The sequence below is a fragment of the Copadichromis virginalis genome, linkage group LG16 (genome assembly GCF_057382275.1).
Source record: "Copadichromis virginalis isolate Kocher_CV1m ecotype Utaka linkage group LG16, C_Virginalis_male_GT1.1, whole genome shotgun sequence".
In the NCBI taxonomy this organism is placed as follows: Eukaryota; Metazoa; Chordata; class Actinopteri; order Cichliformes; family Cichlidae; genus Copadichromis; species Copadichromis virginalis.
In genome coordinates, this window is record NC_140633.1 from 16,563,451 (window position 1) to 16,579,803 (window position 16,353).

At 40.0% G+C, this 16,353-nt stretch overlaps 1 protein-coding gene across 1 annotated transcript in view; it reads right to left on the minus strand.

Moving 5' to 3' along the window:
* LOC146690494 (axonemal central pair apparatus protein HYDIN-like) overlaps positions 1-16,353 on the minus strand; it is a 55,253-nt gene that overhangs the window by 15,094 nt on the left and 23,806 nt on the right. The window contains exons 34-76 of the mRNA XM_085435605.1: positions 16,239-16,319; positions 15,956-16,105; positions 15,572-15,811; positions 15,110-15,239; positions 14,875-14,997; positions 14,490-14,660; positions 14,183-14,356; positions 13,307-13,479; positions 12,971-13,045; positions 12,627-12,810; positions 12,375-12,516; positions 11,251-11,377; positions 11,085-11,172; positions 10,869-10,960; positions 10,251-10,370; positions 9,799-9,960; positions 9,443-9,637; positions 9,110-9,310; positions 8,712-8,944; positions 8,437-8,619; positions 8,146-8,265; positions 7,902-8,061; positions 7,651-7,823; positions 7,260-7,458; positions 7,052-7,145; positions 6,542-6,635; positions 6,285-6,450; positions 6,120-6,202; positions 5,764-5,910; positions 5,510-5,600; positions 4,802-5,006; positions 4,385-4,617; positions 4,137-4,285; positions 3,780-3,975; positions 3,523-3,619; positions 2,882-3,121; positions 2,642-2,784; positions 1,895-2,119; positions 1,640-1,800; positions 1,269-1,363; positions 848-1,067; positions 519-719; positions 314-440 (exon numbers count right to left, since the gene is read on the minus strand). Coding sequence (XP_085291731.1) covers positions 314-440; positions 519-719; positions 848-1,067; positions 1,269-1,363; positions 1,640-1,800; positions 1,895-2,119; positions 2,642-2,784; positions 2,882-3,121; positions 3,523-3,619; positions 3,780-3,975; positions 4,137-4,285; positions 4,385-4,617; positions 4,802-5,006; positions 5,510-5,600; positions 5,764-5,910; positions 6,120-6,202; positions 6,285-6,450; positions 6,542-6,635; positions 7,052-7,145; positions 7,260-7,458; positions 7,651-7,823; positions 7,902-8,061; positions 8,146-8,265; positions 8,437-8,619; positions 8,712-8,944; positions 9,110-9,310; positions 9,443-9,637; positions 9,799-9,960; positions 10,251-10,370; positions 10,869-10,960; positions 11,085-11,172; positions 11,251-11,377; positions 12,375-12,516; positions 12,627-12,810; positions 12,971-13,045; positions 13,307-13,479; positions 14,183-14,356; positions 14,490-14,660; positions 14,875-14,997; positions 15,110-15,239; positions 15,572-15,811; positions 15,956-16,105; positions 16,239-16,319 — 6,663 coding nt within the window. The remainder of the gene's footprint in view (positions 1-313; positions 441-518; positions 720-847; positions 1,068-1,268; positions 1,364-1,639; positions 1,801-1,894; positions 2,120-2,641; positions 2,785-2,881; positions 3,122-3,522; positions 3,620-3,779; positions 3,976-4,136; positions 4,286-4,384; positions 4,618-4,801; positions 5,007-5,509; positions 5,601-5,763; positions 5,911-6,119; positions 6,203-6,284; positions 6,451-6,541; positions 6,636-7,051; positions 7,146-7,259; positions 7,459-7,650; positions 7,824-7,901; positions 8,062-8,145; positions 8,266-8,436; positions 8,620-8,711; positions 8,945-9,109; positions 9,311-9,442; positions 9,638-9,798; positions 9,961-10,250; positions 10,371-10,868; positions 10,961-11,084; positions 11,173-11,250; positions 11,378-12,374; positions 12,517-12,626; positions 12,811-12,970; positions 13,046-13,306; positions 13,480-14,182; positions 14,357-14,489; positions 14,661-14,874; positions 14,998-15,109; positions 15,240-15,571; positions 15,812-15,955; positions 16,106-16,238; positions 16,320-16,353) is intronic.

Consider the following 16,353-nt stretch of genomic DNA (forward strand, 5'->3'; position numbering starts at 1 on the left):
ATAGAAAGGTATCAGAATACCCAGTGCATCACAGTTATTTGGTATTTTCATGGCAAAAGAGAGGTGGTGGTGGTGGTGGGGGTGGGGGGGCTAGATATCAGGCAGGTGGTCATAATGCTATATACTGTTAGTTCAAGAAAAACACGTGGAGTGAGTGAGATGAATAAAGACAGATAAAGGTAAAAGAAGAGAACCCAAGACTGACTAATGGAGAAAATGAGATCAAGATGGGAATGAGGTAGTACACTCTGTGAGATACTTTACGACGAAAAGACCATCACTGTTATGTGGGGTGCACTCTGTCTATTCTTACTTCTGCTTTGTTCCCAGGGGGAATGACACCAGATGGAACGAGACAGTGGAAATGGCTCCTACTTTTGTCCTCACACCTCCATTTGAATGAGTAGGGCTTACTGGTTGGGTTCACCACACTAAAAGACCTAAAGAGTCAACCGAGAGCATGAAACATCCCGGGTTACACTGACAGAGATAGAAGTTCTAACCTTACTTGCTATTACCTTGTTGATGGTACAGACAAACCAATGGCATGAATCTCCAAAATTCTGGTGTTTGGGTCCAGAGGGCCACTGAATTCAGAGTTACGACGGTTCCCACTGATGTAGTCTGAATCTTCCAGGTCAAAGTGGAATTGGGGCAAAAGGCTGCGGCCACACACTGAGATACACGGGACCTGTTCCCCATCCTGCAAGTTCTGAATACTGGAAGAAAAGTGCATACTTACAAAAAGGAAAGAAAAGCATCCAAACCATTGACGCCATTTTCAAAAAACTTGAAGAAAATACCTAGTTAAACGTTTACCTGCATGGAAATGTTACACTTCCCTTACCTGCAAAACAGCTTTCCCTGAAAAGTGGACACCTGCAGGGGTAAAAAGCGAACAGTGAAGTTCTGCCTGGCACCCGGCTTCATGGTCCCTACGCTGGGTTCAATGCTGAAAGGAGGAAGCTCAGGGTTCAACATTAGAAGTGACAACAAGTTCGCCAGAGGACGGGCTTCAGTCAGCGATCCTGCTGATCTGCTGCCAGGTCGAGAAGTCGAGGTCCCCTCTGTTAAACACCACATGTAGACATTTACACAGAGTCAAGTCCAGGTTTTAAAGAAGAAGAAGAAAGAAAGAAGAAGAAAGTGTACTTTATTTTAAAGTATTCACGTGTAGGTACAGAAAGAAATAGCACTTATTTTCAGGATCAAATCCAACAATGACAAGTTGACCCAATAATATTGATGATATAATATTTCTGTCGTACCTTCTTGGTCACAGCTGACAATATTGCTGCTTGGATCCATGAGAACTTCCCAGGAGAATTCCACCTTCAAACTTCCCTCATTCACAACCTGCAGTCTACGTGCGTGTGTGCAGACAACAAAAAAAGTAACACTCAGAAATACTCAGAAAGAAAGACATATTTTTGAATTTACATTTATGGTGCCCACTGTTGAGCAATGTAATGTTAGATATACATCACATATAAGCCTTTAGTGGCTATCTTTTTGATCTTTAGTATTTTCATTTCTATCTGATGAATAAGAAACCCCAAATAATGTTTCACAAGAATACCATGTTATATATTATTAGGTTTGATGACTTGGAATATGTTGTACACAAAACCTGACTTACTGCTGCAGCCTGGTTTGGAAAAGCATGGTGTTCTCAAAGAGGATGATGTCTGTGCTGCAGCTTAACTTCACATAGTCGCAGACAGCACTGATGCGTAATTCAAGCTCCACCTGAGAGCCGTCGACCACAGAGCAGCAAGGCTCAGGATCTGTTCTTATCACCTGGATAAAAGAATGTGATTTATTAACTTGTCTCCTTATACAGCATTTGACACCACTTGTCTCTCTAACACAATAAGCTAGGGCCCACATGTACCTTGTCCTTTACAGCCTGTTTGGATGCATCTGAAGCTTTCTCTGAAGAACTCAGCCAGTGTACCATCTTGTGTCGGTCATCCCAGTCAGCTACCTCCTCTACAGGCTGCTGGAACTCCACCTGGCAAACCTTACATCTCATTTGCAGCTGAGACAGAGTCACTGCCTTGCTGGAGCTAAATGTGACAATCACTTCCTTAGAGCAACCAGCATGAAGGTGTCCCACCTGTAACAACAAGCAGCTAAATGTTTTCCTGAGCTGGCAGTAAAACAAGCAAGAGAAAATGTAAAATTACTACAATCAGTGTCTTAGGAAAGGAACTGCGTGTGTTCAGAAATAATGTCTATAGCTGTATTTACTATTTGTTGATGCTGGTTTGATTCAAGATTTTTTTTATTGTCATTGTCATTTTATTGTCAGCACTACCTCAAATATTCAACGCAGAACGAAATTATGTTGCACAAGCTCACATAAAAACAAAAAAAACATCAATACAAAGTTTAAAAAAGAGCAAGTATAATAAATAAATGAATATAAAGTCATTGGTACATATTTAAAACCACAAATTATTTAATTATTGCACAAGAGAAATGCTGATTGCACTGAGGCATTATTTTGTTTCAAAAATAATGCCAAACTAACCAGCGACTTTTGACAATGCACATTTTATCACTGCTATGAAAAAGTATTTTTTGGCTCCACCATTTAACAGTTTTGACAGCCTCTGCCACTTTGTTGATATTTTACCTGTGGTGAAAAGCTGACATGAGGTCCACTAGGGGGCCACTCAAACCTCAGCACCTGGCTGCTGTTGTGGTTGGTCATAGTAAAACTTTCTTTGTATGGAACGTTTACATGGCAGTCACCAAAATCCAGCACCTCATAATTACCTATAAATGAGAAATTAGGTCTTTAATAAAAGACTCAAGCTTCTGTTGAACTAAATCACAAGATTAGGAGGTTTTGTAAAAAAATCTTATGCCATACCTTCTTTTTCATCTTCATGATCTATATCCTGCAACGACCTGCTGATGTGATCTAGAGAGACGATTGGCTGGTAAGCCTCTCCTGTTACTTCTATTGTAGTGTTGCTCTGCTGGTTGTCCTTCACTTGCAGTGACATTTTTTCCTTGACATTCAAGGGTTTATCAGAGCAGAAGCCAACCTCAATCTCCACTGGTTCATTACTCTTCAGCTTTAGGTTTACTCTGTGCACCGATTTGTGCTCTGTGGAGAAGGAAAAATGTCAGAAACCATTGAGGAGTGGGAAGTGTGAATGGTTTAAAGACTCACCGAGTCATGTCGGTTAGGATCTATAAATCATAAATTGGGACATAAATTGAATGGGAAGTTCTTGCAATAAGGTCACGTTGATGCTCATGGACTATAAAGAACTGCCAGCTAATGCGATGAATCGTTACAACAATATGTAAGACAGTACCCAGCAATGTTAAGATGGCCACTTAGGAGAGAAAGTCACACTACAGCCTTAAGAACTCAGACTTAGATTAAAGAAATGTCAGCTGTATTTTCAGAGTGCCGTGGTAAAACGAGCATTAAAACATTACAGTTAAAATTACAGTGCACTTTTCTGTAGGCGTTGTTTCACAAATACAAGTTTTATTTACCTGAAGCACGCTGTGTGGAGTCCACTGAGGCGTTAATGTTGTCAGACGCAGCTTTTAGGGTGAACACACCATGCTCATCCAGCATGTCAATCTGGACCTATACACATTTTCAGAAAACACATTCATTATTCATGAAATCCTACCTAGACTGTTTGTTATGTTTCTGAATGCATTGTAAATAATAATATTTATATTTTGGTATAATTTGGTTTTACTGAATTTAAAATGGATAAACAGACGAATTTCCTTCTTCTCACCTCAGCTGGAACATTTCCATTATTTAACAGCACCAGGGGTCGGATATGTCTGCGCCCTACTGGTACCCGTCTGAAGTGCAGCACTGGGCTTCCTTTACTGCTCCTCAGACCTGGACGTACCACACAAACACTGGGCAGAGTGCCTTGTCCCAAAAGGTCAAACTCCAGCACGCTGGTCTTAATTGTGGGTGTCACTCTTAATCCAGCAGAGAGAAGAGAGCAGGGTGGGAGAAGTCAGCAGCAGAAAACAACCGGTGCTGTTATTGTTATTATATACAGTAGTAACAGGGATTAAAAAAGGGATAGAAAAACTAAAGACAACACCGCAGTGGCATACACAGTCATTTGCTTCTTTACCTTCCACTTCCCTCCACCTTGGCCTCAAACACAACACTGTAATGCTGCATTGCCTGAGGTGTGAAGGTGACAACAGCAAACGCGTGCGAGAGGCTGGGAATGCTCAGTGTTGTCACAGGCAAGTCAAAGACCTCAATGTGTCGGGATGACTGTAAAACATACATATTTTAGACTCAAACTTCTACCTACATTATGATAGACAGAAACAGTCCGATATACATTTATCCTTGTGACTTTAAACACTTCACCTTAGGCCCAGCACTTCTGATGGCCAAGCTGAGCATGCAGGGGACCTTGCTGCTGTTGGTGAGTTTGAAGCGAGCTCGGCTGGTTTGACCCACCAGGATTTTGTTGAAGATAAACTTATTTTCATCCAGCACAAAAATCCCTTTAGCATTGCAAAACTGCTCTGAAGAAAGCTGGCTACTGCTGCAGCACAGATGGTGTTCCTCAAAGATGGAGGCCATATCCAATACTATGCCTAGAAACCAAAAAAAAAAGAGCTAGATATAATATGATTTAAGTCAAAGAACGGCTAGCAGTAAGTTTAGAACAGAATTTGATCTTTGATCAAAAATCTTTTTAACATGCCTTTGGTAATTTCAGGACTGTAGAGCTGAGCCTGACCAGCTTTACTGATCAAAAAAGAATCATGCAGCTCTCACCTGGCTTGCAGACTTCAGCCAGCAGTGTGTAGGGTATGCCATCAGGATGGTCTGAGGGGTCACGCCCAATGATGTCAATGTGCAGACCCTGGCTCCACCTGCCCAGCTGTTCAGCTGCACAGTCCACTGTCACCAGCTGCTGAGACCCTGGCTGTAGGCTCCCAATGCAGGGAGACACTGAGAACATACCCACGCTGAGGCGATTCTGGAAGAATTCAGGAAAATCAGAAGAAGCAAGGAGAGGTGATGAGAATACTGAAAGGAGTACTTACAAAAAGAAATCAAATTTAATGTCAAAGAGCAGAATTTAGTTTATTTTGCTTTACAAACTATTAAGCATAAAAATCAAAGACACTAAATTATACACAATTTTATTTCATGACCATCATCACCGTTTTTTGTATTGCTTCCCTGTTAAAATTAAGGGGTTTTATCGTGTTTCTTATTAATTCACTTTATAGACCTTTTCAGTGTCTATTTTGTCTGTTTTACTTTTGTAAATCCATAACAACTCAAAGGAACTGAAAGAAAAAATGTCAGGACTGTTTTGTGATTATTCATGTGTTAATTATTAGCTTGACTAATCTCAAAATAAACAGAAAATGTAACTCTAAGAAAATTAATGAAGAGTCCAATGACTGTAAAACCACAAACAGGACCATCTATCAGGCACTGTCACTGGTGTGAAATTCACCAGTGTTCTCTCACCTGAAGAAAACTCTGAAAGGATTCTGGTGGTATTTTGGCAGCATTGGGCCTCCCTGAAAGGGTCTCTCTTGATATAGTCTTACCTGGACCCCTGAGACCAGAATGTAAAGAGAAAAAAAATACACAATTTATTAACAATAAATGTTACAAAATTTTGTTTTGTGAAAACTAAAACTAAAAATGGTGGAGCAAATAAAATATCTTTAAAATAACATGTGCTGGATGTGTTGTTTTTGTGTGTTCTGTTGGCCTACCCTGTCCTCACGGGATCTGTGATCATGCGGCAGATGGTGAAAGAGGCCTCAAAGACCCCATTGTTTTCGATGGTGAAGCTTTGGCTTTTCTTGTTGCCATAGATCAGAGGACCAAAGTTCAAGTCGGATGAAGGTGTGATCTTGTATCTGAAGAGAGACGAACATAAAACACCAAAAACAAAAAAACAACTACTAAGCTGCTTCATATGAGCAAAATAAGAGGCTGGAAATGAGATGAAAGAAACACAGTTTTTCAAATTCTATACTATAATACGATAATACAATAATGTTTCTGCACTATTAATAAATAATATATTAATAGTGCAGAATTAGTGAGAGCGTGAATCGGCCTTCACCTGGTGAAAACAGATCGGGCTGAAACCCTGATCGCCACGATAGCTACAGTTTCTCCTCCTGTCCCAATGCTCGGTTCAATCACCTGCAAAAGATTAGCTCACTCAGTGTCAGCTATCAATTATTTAAATCTTTTAAATAAAGTTTTTACTTTTTATGGATCGAACCTGGCAAGGCAGGATAGGTTGGTCTTTAATGAACACTTCCACATCAGGTTTGAAGAGGATGTTCACTGTTGCGGGCTTGTTGGGCATCAGACTACCACACTGAGGAGACACTTTGAAAATGGAGTTTAGGTCTGGCTGCACTGGGTCTGTCTGCTCAACATTAAACCTTGTGATAAGAGAACAATAAAATTAAATGACCGTTCCATGAAAACCTTTATATGAATAAAATATTGCAAAAACTATCAGTTTAAACTCACTTGTAAGATACTTCATATTTTCCTTGGTTTTTCAATCTGAGTGACAGTCTGACATCCTCAAAGACTCTGATGGTTCCAAAATTAAGACAGCCATCTGACATAGAAACATGAGCATGTAGTACATTATTGGTGGTTATTATATCCTGCCACCCACTCAGTCAGTCATTTTGCAGTGCTATCTGTTAATGGTCCTTAGCTGCGTTAGATGCCAGTTCTCTGTGACAAAAATATTTCCTCATGATAAAAAGGCAGCTCTACTTAATTTTCATTATTTAAGGAAATATAAATGTATATAACAATGTCTGTATGATGGATTTTCAGTTACTGTAACATCCTTGTTACATTTTTTCAACTTAAATATCATTTTTATGTGACTCCTTCTTTTGCATAAAATGTGGAGAATGGAAGTGCAGGTTCAAAATGGTCAAAATCGGATTGTTTACTGCATTTAAATCAATAAAAGGCCCACATTCACTTTCACATTTAAACGAAAAGCTGTTTCATTTGTACCTGGACTGATTTCCAGGTCCACGTCATAGGCTTCGGCAGTAACCTGAATATTTTCAGTGTATACAACACCTAGGATTTTCTCCACATCGGCTACCTGGAAAAAAACCCACATGATGTACTTCTGTGTGTATAACATGTCTATAATATATTCATTTATTTCATGTTATTTATTAACTACAGCATGAGTACTGCTCTGGTTGTACTCTACCTCCAGACGCAAGATTCTCTTAATATTGAGTGGCCTTCGGGCTCTGAAGCGCAAGCTCAAAGGGAAAGAAGAGTTAGGTGAGATGATGCCCTGATCTTGTGGCACAGTGAACTCATCACCCAACTCTTCCACACCCTGCAATCTCCAGGACACTGGCAGAGCTGTCTTATTATACATCATAATGCTGCGGCTGTCCCTCCTGGGCAGGATAAAAAAGGTTGGGTGAAGAGAGAGAAATCCCAAATTATCCACTGTGGCATATTTTATCATTGAAGCTCCTTTCTTTTGAGAAAATTCTTCATGGTTTTTTTTTTTTCAAATTCACTTTTGAATCTGTAAACTGAGCAATAGTTATCCGTGTTCCCTGAATTACTGCGGTATATGTTGGTACCTGTGCAGCAAAATCCTGTCAAAGTGCAAATGCTTGCTTTCCAACTCCAACTCTGGCCGAACGCCCCAGCACGAAAGCTCAATGACCACAAGCTCAGGATTGTCTTTGATCTGGCAAATCAAGCCGTCCTTCATTTGTCCTACTTTTGTTGGGTACGACCAAAGCGTCAACTCCTTGTAGGGTGGAAAAGTATTTAAATGTAAGTAGAGAAAGTAGAGTAAAATTATCAGACAGCATTAGTGCTATTCTACCTGTTTCTGGTTCGGTTTGAGGGTCATGGCTGGGGGGTCCAACAGATATGTGGTGGCCTGCGTATCATGCTTGAAACTGAATTGGACCTCAGCCTCCAGACATGAGTTATTGTGAATCACCAGCTTCTCTGAGTTCTCGGGGTACCTGTTTTCCTTGTATCTAGAAAACACACACGTGAATCTGTAAATACAAAGAAAGCCACAACCACATGAAACCATTTATAGCCATCGTTCTGCCTCTCACCTGTCTCTGGTCTTGCCACAGAGCAAAGGTCCAAACTCAAAGTATCCAGGTTTAATTACATAGGTCTTCAGAAGCCCCTCTTTAGTTTGAGTGACTTTCTTACTGTGGGGAAACACAGTCCTGTGGAAATCACACACAAAAAGTCAGACTATTAAAAAGCTTCAAACTTAATTCATCTGTGAAAAATAGATCTAGATTTTTACAAAGTGAGGCAGAACACAACACGCCAACTACAACCTCCCCGTTTGCAGTTATTTCACTACATTAGTTCATCACACTACGCAGACTGACATGTAATCACTGCTGATGGAAGGATAAGTAGAAACTCCTCTGCAGATGAGCTGGTTGAGTCTCCGGGTCCCGACTATCTCAAAGTTGAAGGTATGTTTAAAAGTTCCTGGTGACTCTGAGTAGAACCAGATCTTGAGTACCACCTCACCGCCAGCTGGCACAACCCAGCGAAATGCTGTCAGACTAAATGCATACAAGCACACATTCAGACAAGCAGCACCAACAACAAATTAAAAAACACTAATGAACATTAGTGATTCTGCAGTACGTCTTACATATGGCTGCGTTTTCGTTCCAAGCTTGCTTGATGTTCTTCCTGGTCAGTGTCCTCGGGGTGGAAGGAGGCATGCGAACGTGACCCGAGACGCTCTGGTCCCTGTGCTTTTGTTTTGGCGGAAGTCTGTTTCTTGCTCCTGTGAATCTCTCGGCCCGTTTTATCCTTGTCCTTCGCCACTGTGCTGTCCTTAATGGTGGCCTTGCCATGACCTTTAGAGCCTGTTGCCTCTTCCTTTACAAAAACAGCAGACAAACAGTGTTCTGACTTAAAAACCTAAAATTTCATGCTTTTAACACCAAAATAAGCTTGTGTGGGTTAAATGGACATGAGGTCCATGTTGCTTGTGTTTCAGATTTTGCCTCAAATTAAGAATGATTTTTTTTGTTTAGACATTACCGATAACTTTAAAACGGATGCTTGCAGCTCGTCCTCTTTCTTGTCCTTGTCCTTTTCATCCAGCCCTGAAGGAACCAGGAAGGTGAAACAGGTCTGTTCTAGTTTAGCTTGCTCTCGTTTTTTGGGAAAAGGAACGACAGAGAAGGTGACAGAAGGAGGGATTGGAGGGCCACTAGGACCTATCCCTAAATCATCCAACACCTAATGAGACCAAAGCAGAAAAGAAAATAGATTAGGAATTCATCTTAAACTTATGAAAGAATAATTTCATTTTCAACAGAAACATAATTAATAATTTTATAAAAATGAAAGATCTGTGAAATGATGCTATACCTCATCTAGGGCAGGCAAAGAGCTGCTTATGATGCTCATGTAGTCTTTTTCTGTTACATTTAACACAATATATGGAATGTCCAGAGGAGATGCCTTGTCGTCTGCCTTCTCTGCTTCTGACAGTCCTGCTATTTGACTGTGCAAAGGTGATATGAGCTTGTTACTGACTCTCCTGCTCTTCTTATCAGCAGAGGACTGTGTAGATGGAAAAAATATTTTGGATTCAAACAAGGATAAAGAATTATAGCACACCTTTCCAATTTTCCAAGCAGTCTTACATTTAAGTTAAAAAAAAAAGGAGGGATTGGAGGGCCACCTGGTGGAGGACCACCAGGTGTGTTGGCCAGCTAACGCACCTGCTTCCCTGTTGTAACTTCAGCTGACCCTAAAGCATCTTCAGTGGGGAGTGGGACCAACAACAATCCCCGGCGCCGGTCCCAGTGCTGCAGGATATGCTCCACCAGGGCTTGGCTCTCCTCGTATTGACAGAACTTAGACTGCAGGTTCTCCACCCGGGACTGAATGGGGGTATGGTGAGCAATGGAGAATGAAGGAATGGTGGCACTTGAATGGTTAGTAGGCAATGATGTGAGTCTGTTAACCTCTAATGTAGAACATAATATGCACCAGAACAGGTTAGGTTTACAGCATAAGTTACCAAGGTGAGTACGAAGCATCTGAATGAGAAGTATGGAAACCCAGGATTGGACCCAAAGTTACTTGAACTAAATCCTGCTTTGTAATACAGGCCTCAGATTTTATGTTATTGACTTAACAAAGAGCCCTTAAATGGCATATTTGTACAAACCTTCCCAGCAGGTAAGCCCTGTCTTCTTGTTCTGTCTTTTTGATTCCTCTCCCCTGCTTGTTTTCCATCTTTCAACTCTTTTTCTTCTCCTGCACTCTTCACATTTACAGTTTCTGTATTCTGGCAACAACACATGATTCATGTTGGATATAAAAGCAAAATTAAATACTTTAATGTAATTAGATCCTGTGCAGAATGCAAGACACTGGATTGCAGAGTAAATCATTAATTCTTTATTGAGTGGTTTTAAAAACTAAAGTAAGAGAAGCTGAAGATTTCACAGCACACATAGTAACAGATAGGCCTACAAGAAGTACTTTTGTTTCTTGAATCCCTTTTTTCTCAAATTAAAATCAAGTAAGTATTCAAAACATACTTGAAAAAAATCAGACATGTTGTTAAAATAGTAAGAACTCATCTCAATTTATTATTCCATCATTCCTCATATCTGATTTGTTGTATAACATTACACAATCTTATGAAATAATGTATCCCAAACATGCAGTATAAAAACTCCAGTAAGTTACAAAGTAGGTAATTAGTCTGCTATACATATCTACCATTTTAAATAATGCACTGGGGTTGAGTGTGTTGACATCGTTGCTAAGCTTAATTTACCTTGTCTATCTCCAGTGTGTCTGTGGGTTGAGGAGAACCTGTGGTTCCTTCTGTCTGCTTCTGTGGATCATCGGCCTCTTTGCTATGATGCTCTGTAGGAATAATGACCAGACGTCACTCAGTAACTGATTATGCTGCACTCTATAAACCGTTTCATTTTTTGCTCTATATTACATTTTATAAAATATTACATGTTTTTTTTACACTTGTCTGCACCTTCATTTAGATGACATTGCTCTCTTGTGTCCCCTAATTGCTCTTTGGAGTCGTTAACAGAAGACGCCCTTAGCACATTCAATGTTGACTACAGAGGAAAGGGGAGAAATTAATTCAGTGCTCTAATTTTTCTCTGTATTTGCTGGTCTTCAGACTGGATACAGACCTGCTTTACCCCCAGCAAGCTCTTCTTCCTTGATGGTTCTTTAATGTCCTTCTTTCCACCCACCTCTTTTAACCTTTGGTTCTCTTCCTGTTGCCTCTTTTCTTCCAGCTCTTTCGCCATCTGCTCCCTTACACACAAGTGAATTGTTTTTAGTTACCTTCATTTGAACTTGAATATATTCCTGGTATTTGAGTGAAACTGTGCATGCTCAGCATAAATAAAACTGTGCACAATATTCCTGGATGTAGAAGGAAGCAAGAAGTAGTTTCAAGTCTCTATATTTATGATCCCTATGAGGGCTTTTATTACATGGTAGATATAGTAAATCTAAGTCTATAACTGGTTTAAGAAGAAAATGAATGACATCAAATACCTCAAAATGTGGTTATAGTGGCTTATGCCATATTCTAAACCATTATTGATATAAATGTTAAAGCACATATTATGTATTGATTATTTATTACTGACATGAAAGAGATTGAACAGTTGCTGCAGATTTGTCAGCTGCATATCTGATTCGGCTTTCACTCCAAAGCTGCTATATTGGATAGAGACTGTGTGACTAGGAAAGTTATTTGAGTAAAATAAAATGAATTTCATGGAGACCATCAAGAAACCAGTTTGAGACGCTCTATGATCTGTGACATGGTGTGTTATCCTGCTGGAAACAGCCCTCAGCAGATGTGGTCACTGTGGTCATAAAGGGATGGACATGGACAGCTACAGCAATCAGAAAGGCTTGTGTGTGCGTGGTGTTTAAACAATGCTCAGCTGGTACTTAGGGAACAAGAGAAAATACCCCTGATACCATTACACCACCGTCAGCCTGAACTCTTGATACAAGGCAGGACGGACCCGATTTTTCTACATACCTTGGGTTGTAATAAGTGGTTATCTGAATTATTGTTGTCTTCCTATCAGCTTGAAGCAGTTTGAACATTCTCCTCTGACCTCTGGCATCAACAAGGCATTTTCACCCAGAGAACTGAGCCTCACTAGGCATGTTGATCATACCATTGATGACTGTGTCCATTTCATCAAGCTAAAACATCAGTTTTGACTTTGTGCAGTTTGGTAAAACTAGAAATTAAAACCTCACTGAAAAAAATAAATATTGTCAATACCTGAACTTCTGCTGTCGGAATTCCTCTCTGTGTTTTTTGTTGATGCGCTCCTTCACCTCCTGTGGCAGAGCATTATACTCCTCCTCATCCATGTCCTGCAGCCATTGTTCCTCCTTGGCAGCTTTCTCCTTCTGCAGAGCCTCTGAAACACACACACACACAGTTTTGGTCATTTATCCAATTCAATACATAAACGTGACAACTATAAGTTCTGTTCACAGGTATAAGAATTTCTGTCTGTAAATGTTTTACCTTCAGCTTCGCTTTGAGCTTTTTCCCGTGCCTTCAGGGCTGTATAAGAGTCAGATAAGTTGACCAAATAGATGTGTTTGCGGTTACTTAAGGCCTTGAGAACAACCTGCAGAGTGCTCGCTGGAACCCGAGTGTACGCTGAGTCCAGGCCATCAATCACTATTCCACGATAACAATCGCTTAACTGTAATCACAACGTAAGCACCAACATTAGAGAGAATTACAAAATAACTAGAGAAACATGAGAGAAAACATTCCTTATTTGTGCCAATTTATTGCACAGCACTGGCTAAGAGTTATTCAGTTTGCACTTTTCTGTATATACACACCATGTAATACCTCACCTGAAATCTTTCTGCTAGGATATCAACCAGTAAATGCTCAGGCAACAGACTCCTCAGTGTGGTCACATCTCCTCCCTGAAGCAAAATCACACTAAATAAATTGGTTTTCTATGAGTAACAATTACTCTGTATTCACAGTTTATACAATAGTTTTGTATAGAGGTGTAAAGGAAATGAAATTTAAATGAATTATTTAACTGCAAAGCAAGGACCAGACCACCAATTCATAGAGAAAAGAAATACATTAAAACAGAAAGAAAAAGTAAAAACAAACAAAATAAAGTCCTGTGAAAAGCTCAAAGACAACAGATACGGAGATACTTCGAGAAAATGTACCAGACAATGGACAATGTGTTGATTTTCAGTCATCAGGGGAGCCTTGGAGTCATTTTCACTACTGTTGTCCTCACAGTTGTTGGCTGTATTTTGTATAAAAGGCGATGAATCTGGATCGGAGGCTTCAAGAGGTGCTGTGGGTCCTGATCCAGACGTTTCCTCAATGACCAGACCTGGTAGCAGGTGGGTAATTTTTAGTTACTCTTCTGCTATGGTATCCTGCCTTACTGTAAAAGATCTGAAATATCTCTAAGGATGGGGGTAAGCTTCATTTAATTTGCTGCAGAGGATACAGTAAGTGTAGGTTCTAATGGTTTAGTCCCAAGGAAATTTTCATTTTTAGACCATTTTCTAAATTCTGATGAGTTTTTATACTGCCGTGTACATTTTCTTCATCACTTTGTAGTACAACTATTAATATGTGTTTAGCTAAATGAAAAAACAAACAAAACAGTTTAATAAAAACCAACAATCACATATAGAGAAGGTTTACTCTTCTGTCCTCTTTGTGTTTGCCTGGTTGCAGATGTGAGAGTCAGGCTATAAAGAGTTGGTATTGCTGCCTGATATCAGGCAATTTTTTGTGTCTTTTGTTTTGACCTGTTCACACCAACGATAAATTCATAATTTAATTTCAGTTTTCTAACCATATTAAAACCTTTCTGATTTTGAAACATGTATCTGTGTTTTGGGACGGTTTTTAAAGATGATGCTTTTTTCAGACCATGCAATAAACTGGCAATCTGCCCCTCTTTTCCTTTGACAGCTGAATCACGCTGCAGCCCAGCTCTTAACCGTTTACTTAAAACTGAAAATGACCAGTTAAAGGTGTTACTCATTTTTCCATCACAAGCTGCTTTCTAGCTTCCAGCTTACCAGCTTCCTTAGCATTTTTCTGAGCATGCTCTGTAGCAGCAAAGTCAAAGAGTTGTCTTGCTGTCAGGCTAACCGGTGAAGTGCCATTTAAAAGCATATCTGTAACCACATCATCAACACAGAGGCACGCTGCTCCATACCGAAGTGCCAGAGCAGCTGCTATGCTGCTCTTATCTGAAAAAAAAGAGACACACACATATACACACACACACACCTTTTATATCAAGTTAACTGACTCCAGCAGGGGATGATTGTTTTATACACTATCGTTATTTAAATTCTTTCATTGCAGAATGTGTTTTTAAACCTGTCAGTGGGGCTCCATATACGATAATAGCAATGCCTCTGCAGTTGCGTCCAATCAGAGCCTCAGGTGACAGGTCAACACCCATATGTCGGGCAACTGCTCTGCAGATAGGGGTCATCTCGAACTGTCTTAGACTCTCGCTGCTCGCCAATCTGGTCAATTCTGAGAAAACTGAATTTGAATTTAAATGTTAATTTTACAAGCAAATTAATGTTTGCAAAGAAAATTACACAAGTCTGAAAATTGATGGCATTTTTTTATGAACTGCTAGATGAGAAGTGAAACATCTTAAAGGACATTACAAAGAAGTCCTGTTGCTTTCAACTCAAGGTGATCATAGCCTGGATGACTGAGAACCAACAAAGAAGAAACTTGCTGTACTTACACATTTCAGGTGGTTTCACACCTGTAGTTCTAATTTCTGGGTGGTCTTCATCTAGTTTAGGCTTATTTTTTCCTCCCTGTGTGTCTTCATTTTGATCGTCATGACCCGTACCTGCCTTCAGCTCTGGGGCACACAGATCGATTAAAAGTGACATTATGACAGACATTAAAACAAATATGTGCTGACATAACTGTGTGTATATTATCAATAGCTGCTTAGGTATCTTTAAAGATACCTTCGTCTTTCATCTTGGAGCAATACTCCTTGTAATAGTCCAGCAGTTCTGAGGGAAGCCCTTCTCCCGGGACACGTGGAGGAAGTAGTAACACACTGTTGTCTTTATAATCCTGCATCAAACGCAGAATCTGCATGTGACCATGAGAAGAGAGGGCAGTTAAAAACCCAGAAAAAAATGTCTTATTAGAGACACCACATAATGCAAAAGACAAAAACAGATCATTTAATTCAGGAAAGCTGTGTGAGATTAACTGTAGTGAAAAAATTGCATTGCACAGCATTTCTACTTTGTCTCTTTCTCTGATGCCTTTTTAATCATGCCATATTTTACCAATGAAAGGAAATCACATAATCTCTTCATATTACTACACCACTTGTAGCCTTGCCTTTAAAAATCATGCACTTCATTTTAAAGTAAATTTGCAACAATATTTCTGAGACTTTAGAAAAAAAGTGCTACCTCTTCTTCCTGGAGATACTGTGTGTCAAACTCCAGGGAGTAAAACTCAATGGGGAAAGAACAGGGGTTTTTCACTGTAACCTCAGCTTCAACATCAGTGCTGGCAGGGAGACAAGGGCCCAGCTCGAGTACCGAAGGGCAGAACTCGAGATGTGGATCCTCACCCTGACCCTGAGCTGTGATGAACACCTCCTGGGTGCTGTCAGTGACTCGCACCACTAGCCGTCTGTTGTAAGGACACTGAAAGACAAATAGAGCAAAACAGTAGGTCTTTTGTCATATTTTATATCACGTTCTCTTGCTACTTTTTCATGATTAAGCAGTATGATGTTATGCTACTAATTATATCTAACAGTTATTGTTCTAATATTAAAAGCAGTTCACCCCATCAGCAGGCTTGAACTTTATGTGGACATTGACCCGTTCACCAGGGGACAGCACACCAGAGGAGGGAAACATCTCAAACACCACTGGAGGTGGGCGCTGCTCCTGCAAGGCTTTTTTACGCTTGTAGAGGGGCAGGAACTTATCGATCTGAGTGAGAACAAGAACAAATGCAGGCATCACATTTATTGTATTTCTCTCTATCTGATATCTTTCTTGGCACAACACAGATGGCCTGTGGATTCCATTTTTTATATTATCCACAAAATAACAACAGTCATACCTTTTTAAAAGGCTTAACCTCCTCAGCTATGCTCCAGTGACACGGCACAGACTCATGGTTCAGCAGCTGTATTGTCTTCATCTGTTGGGTTATAAAGAAATTCTTACATTTTGCA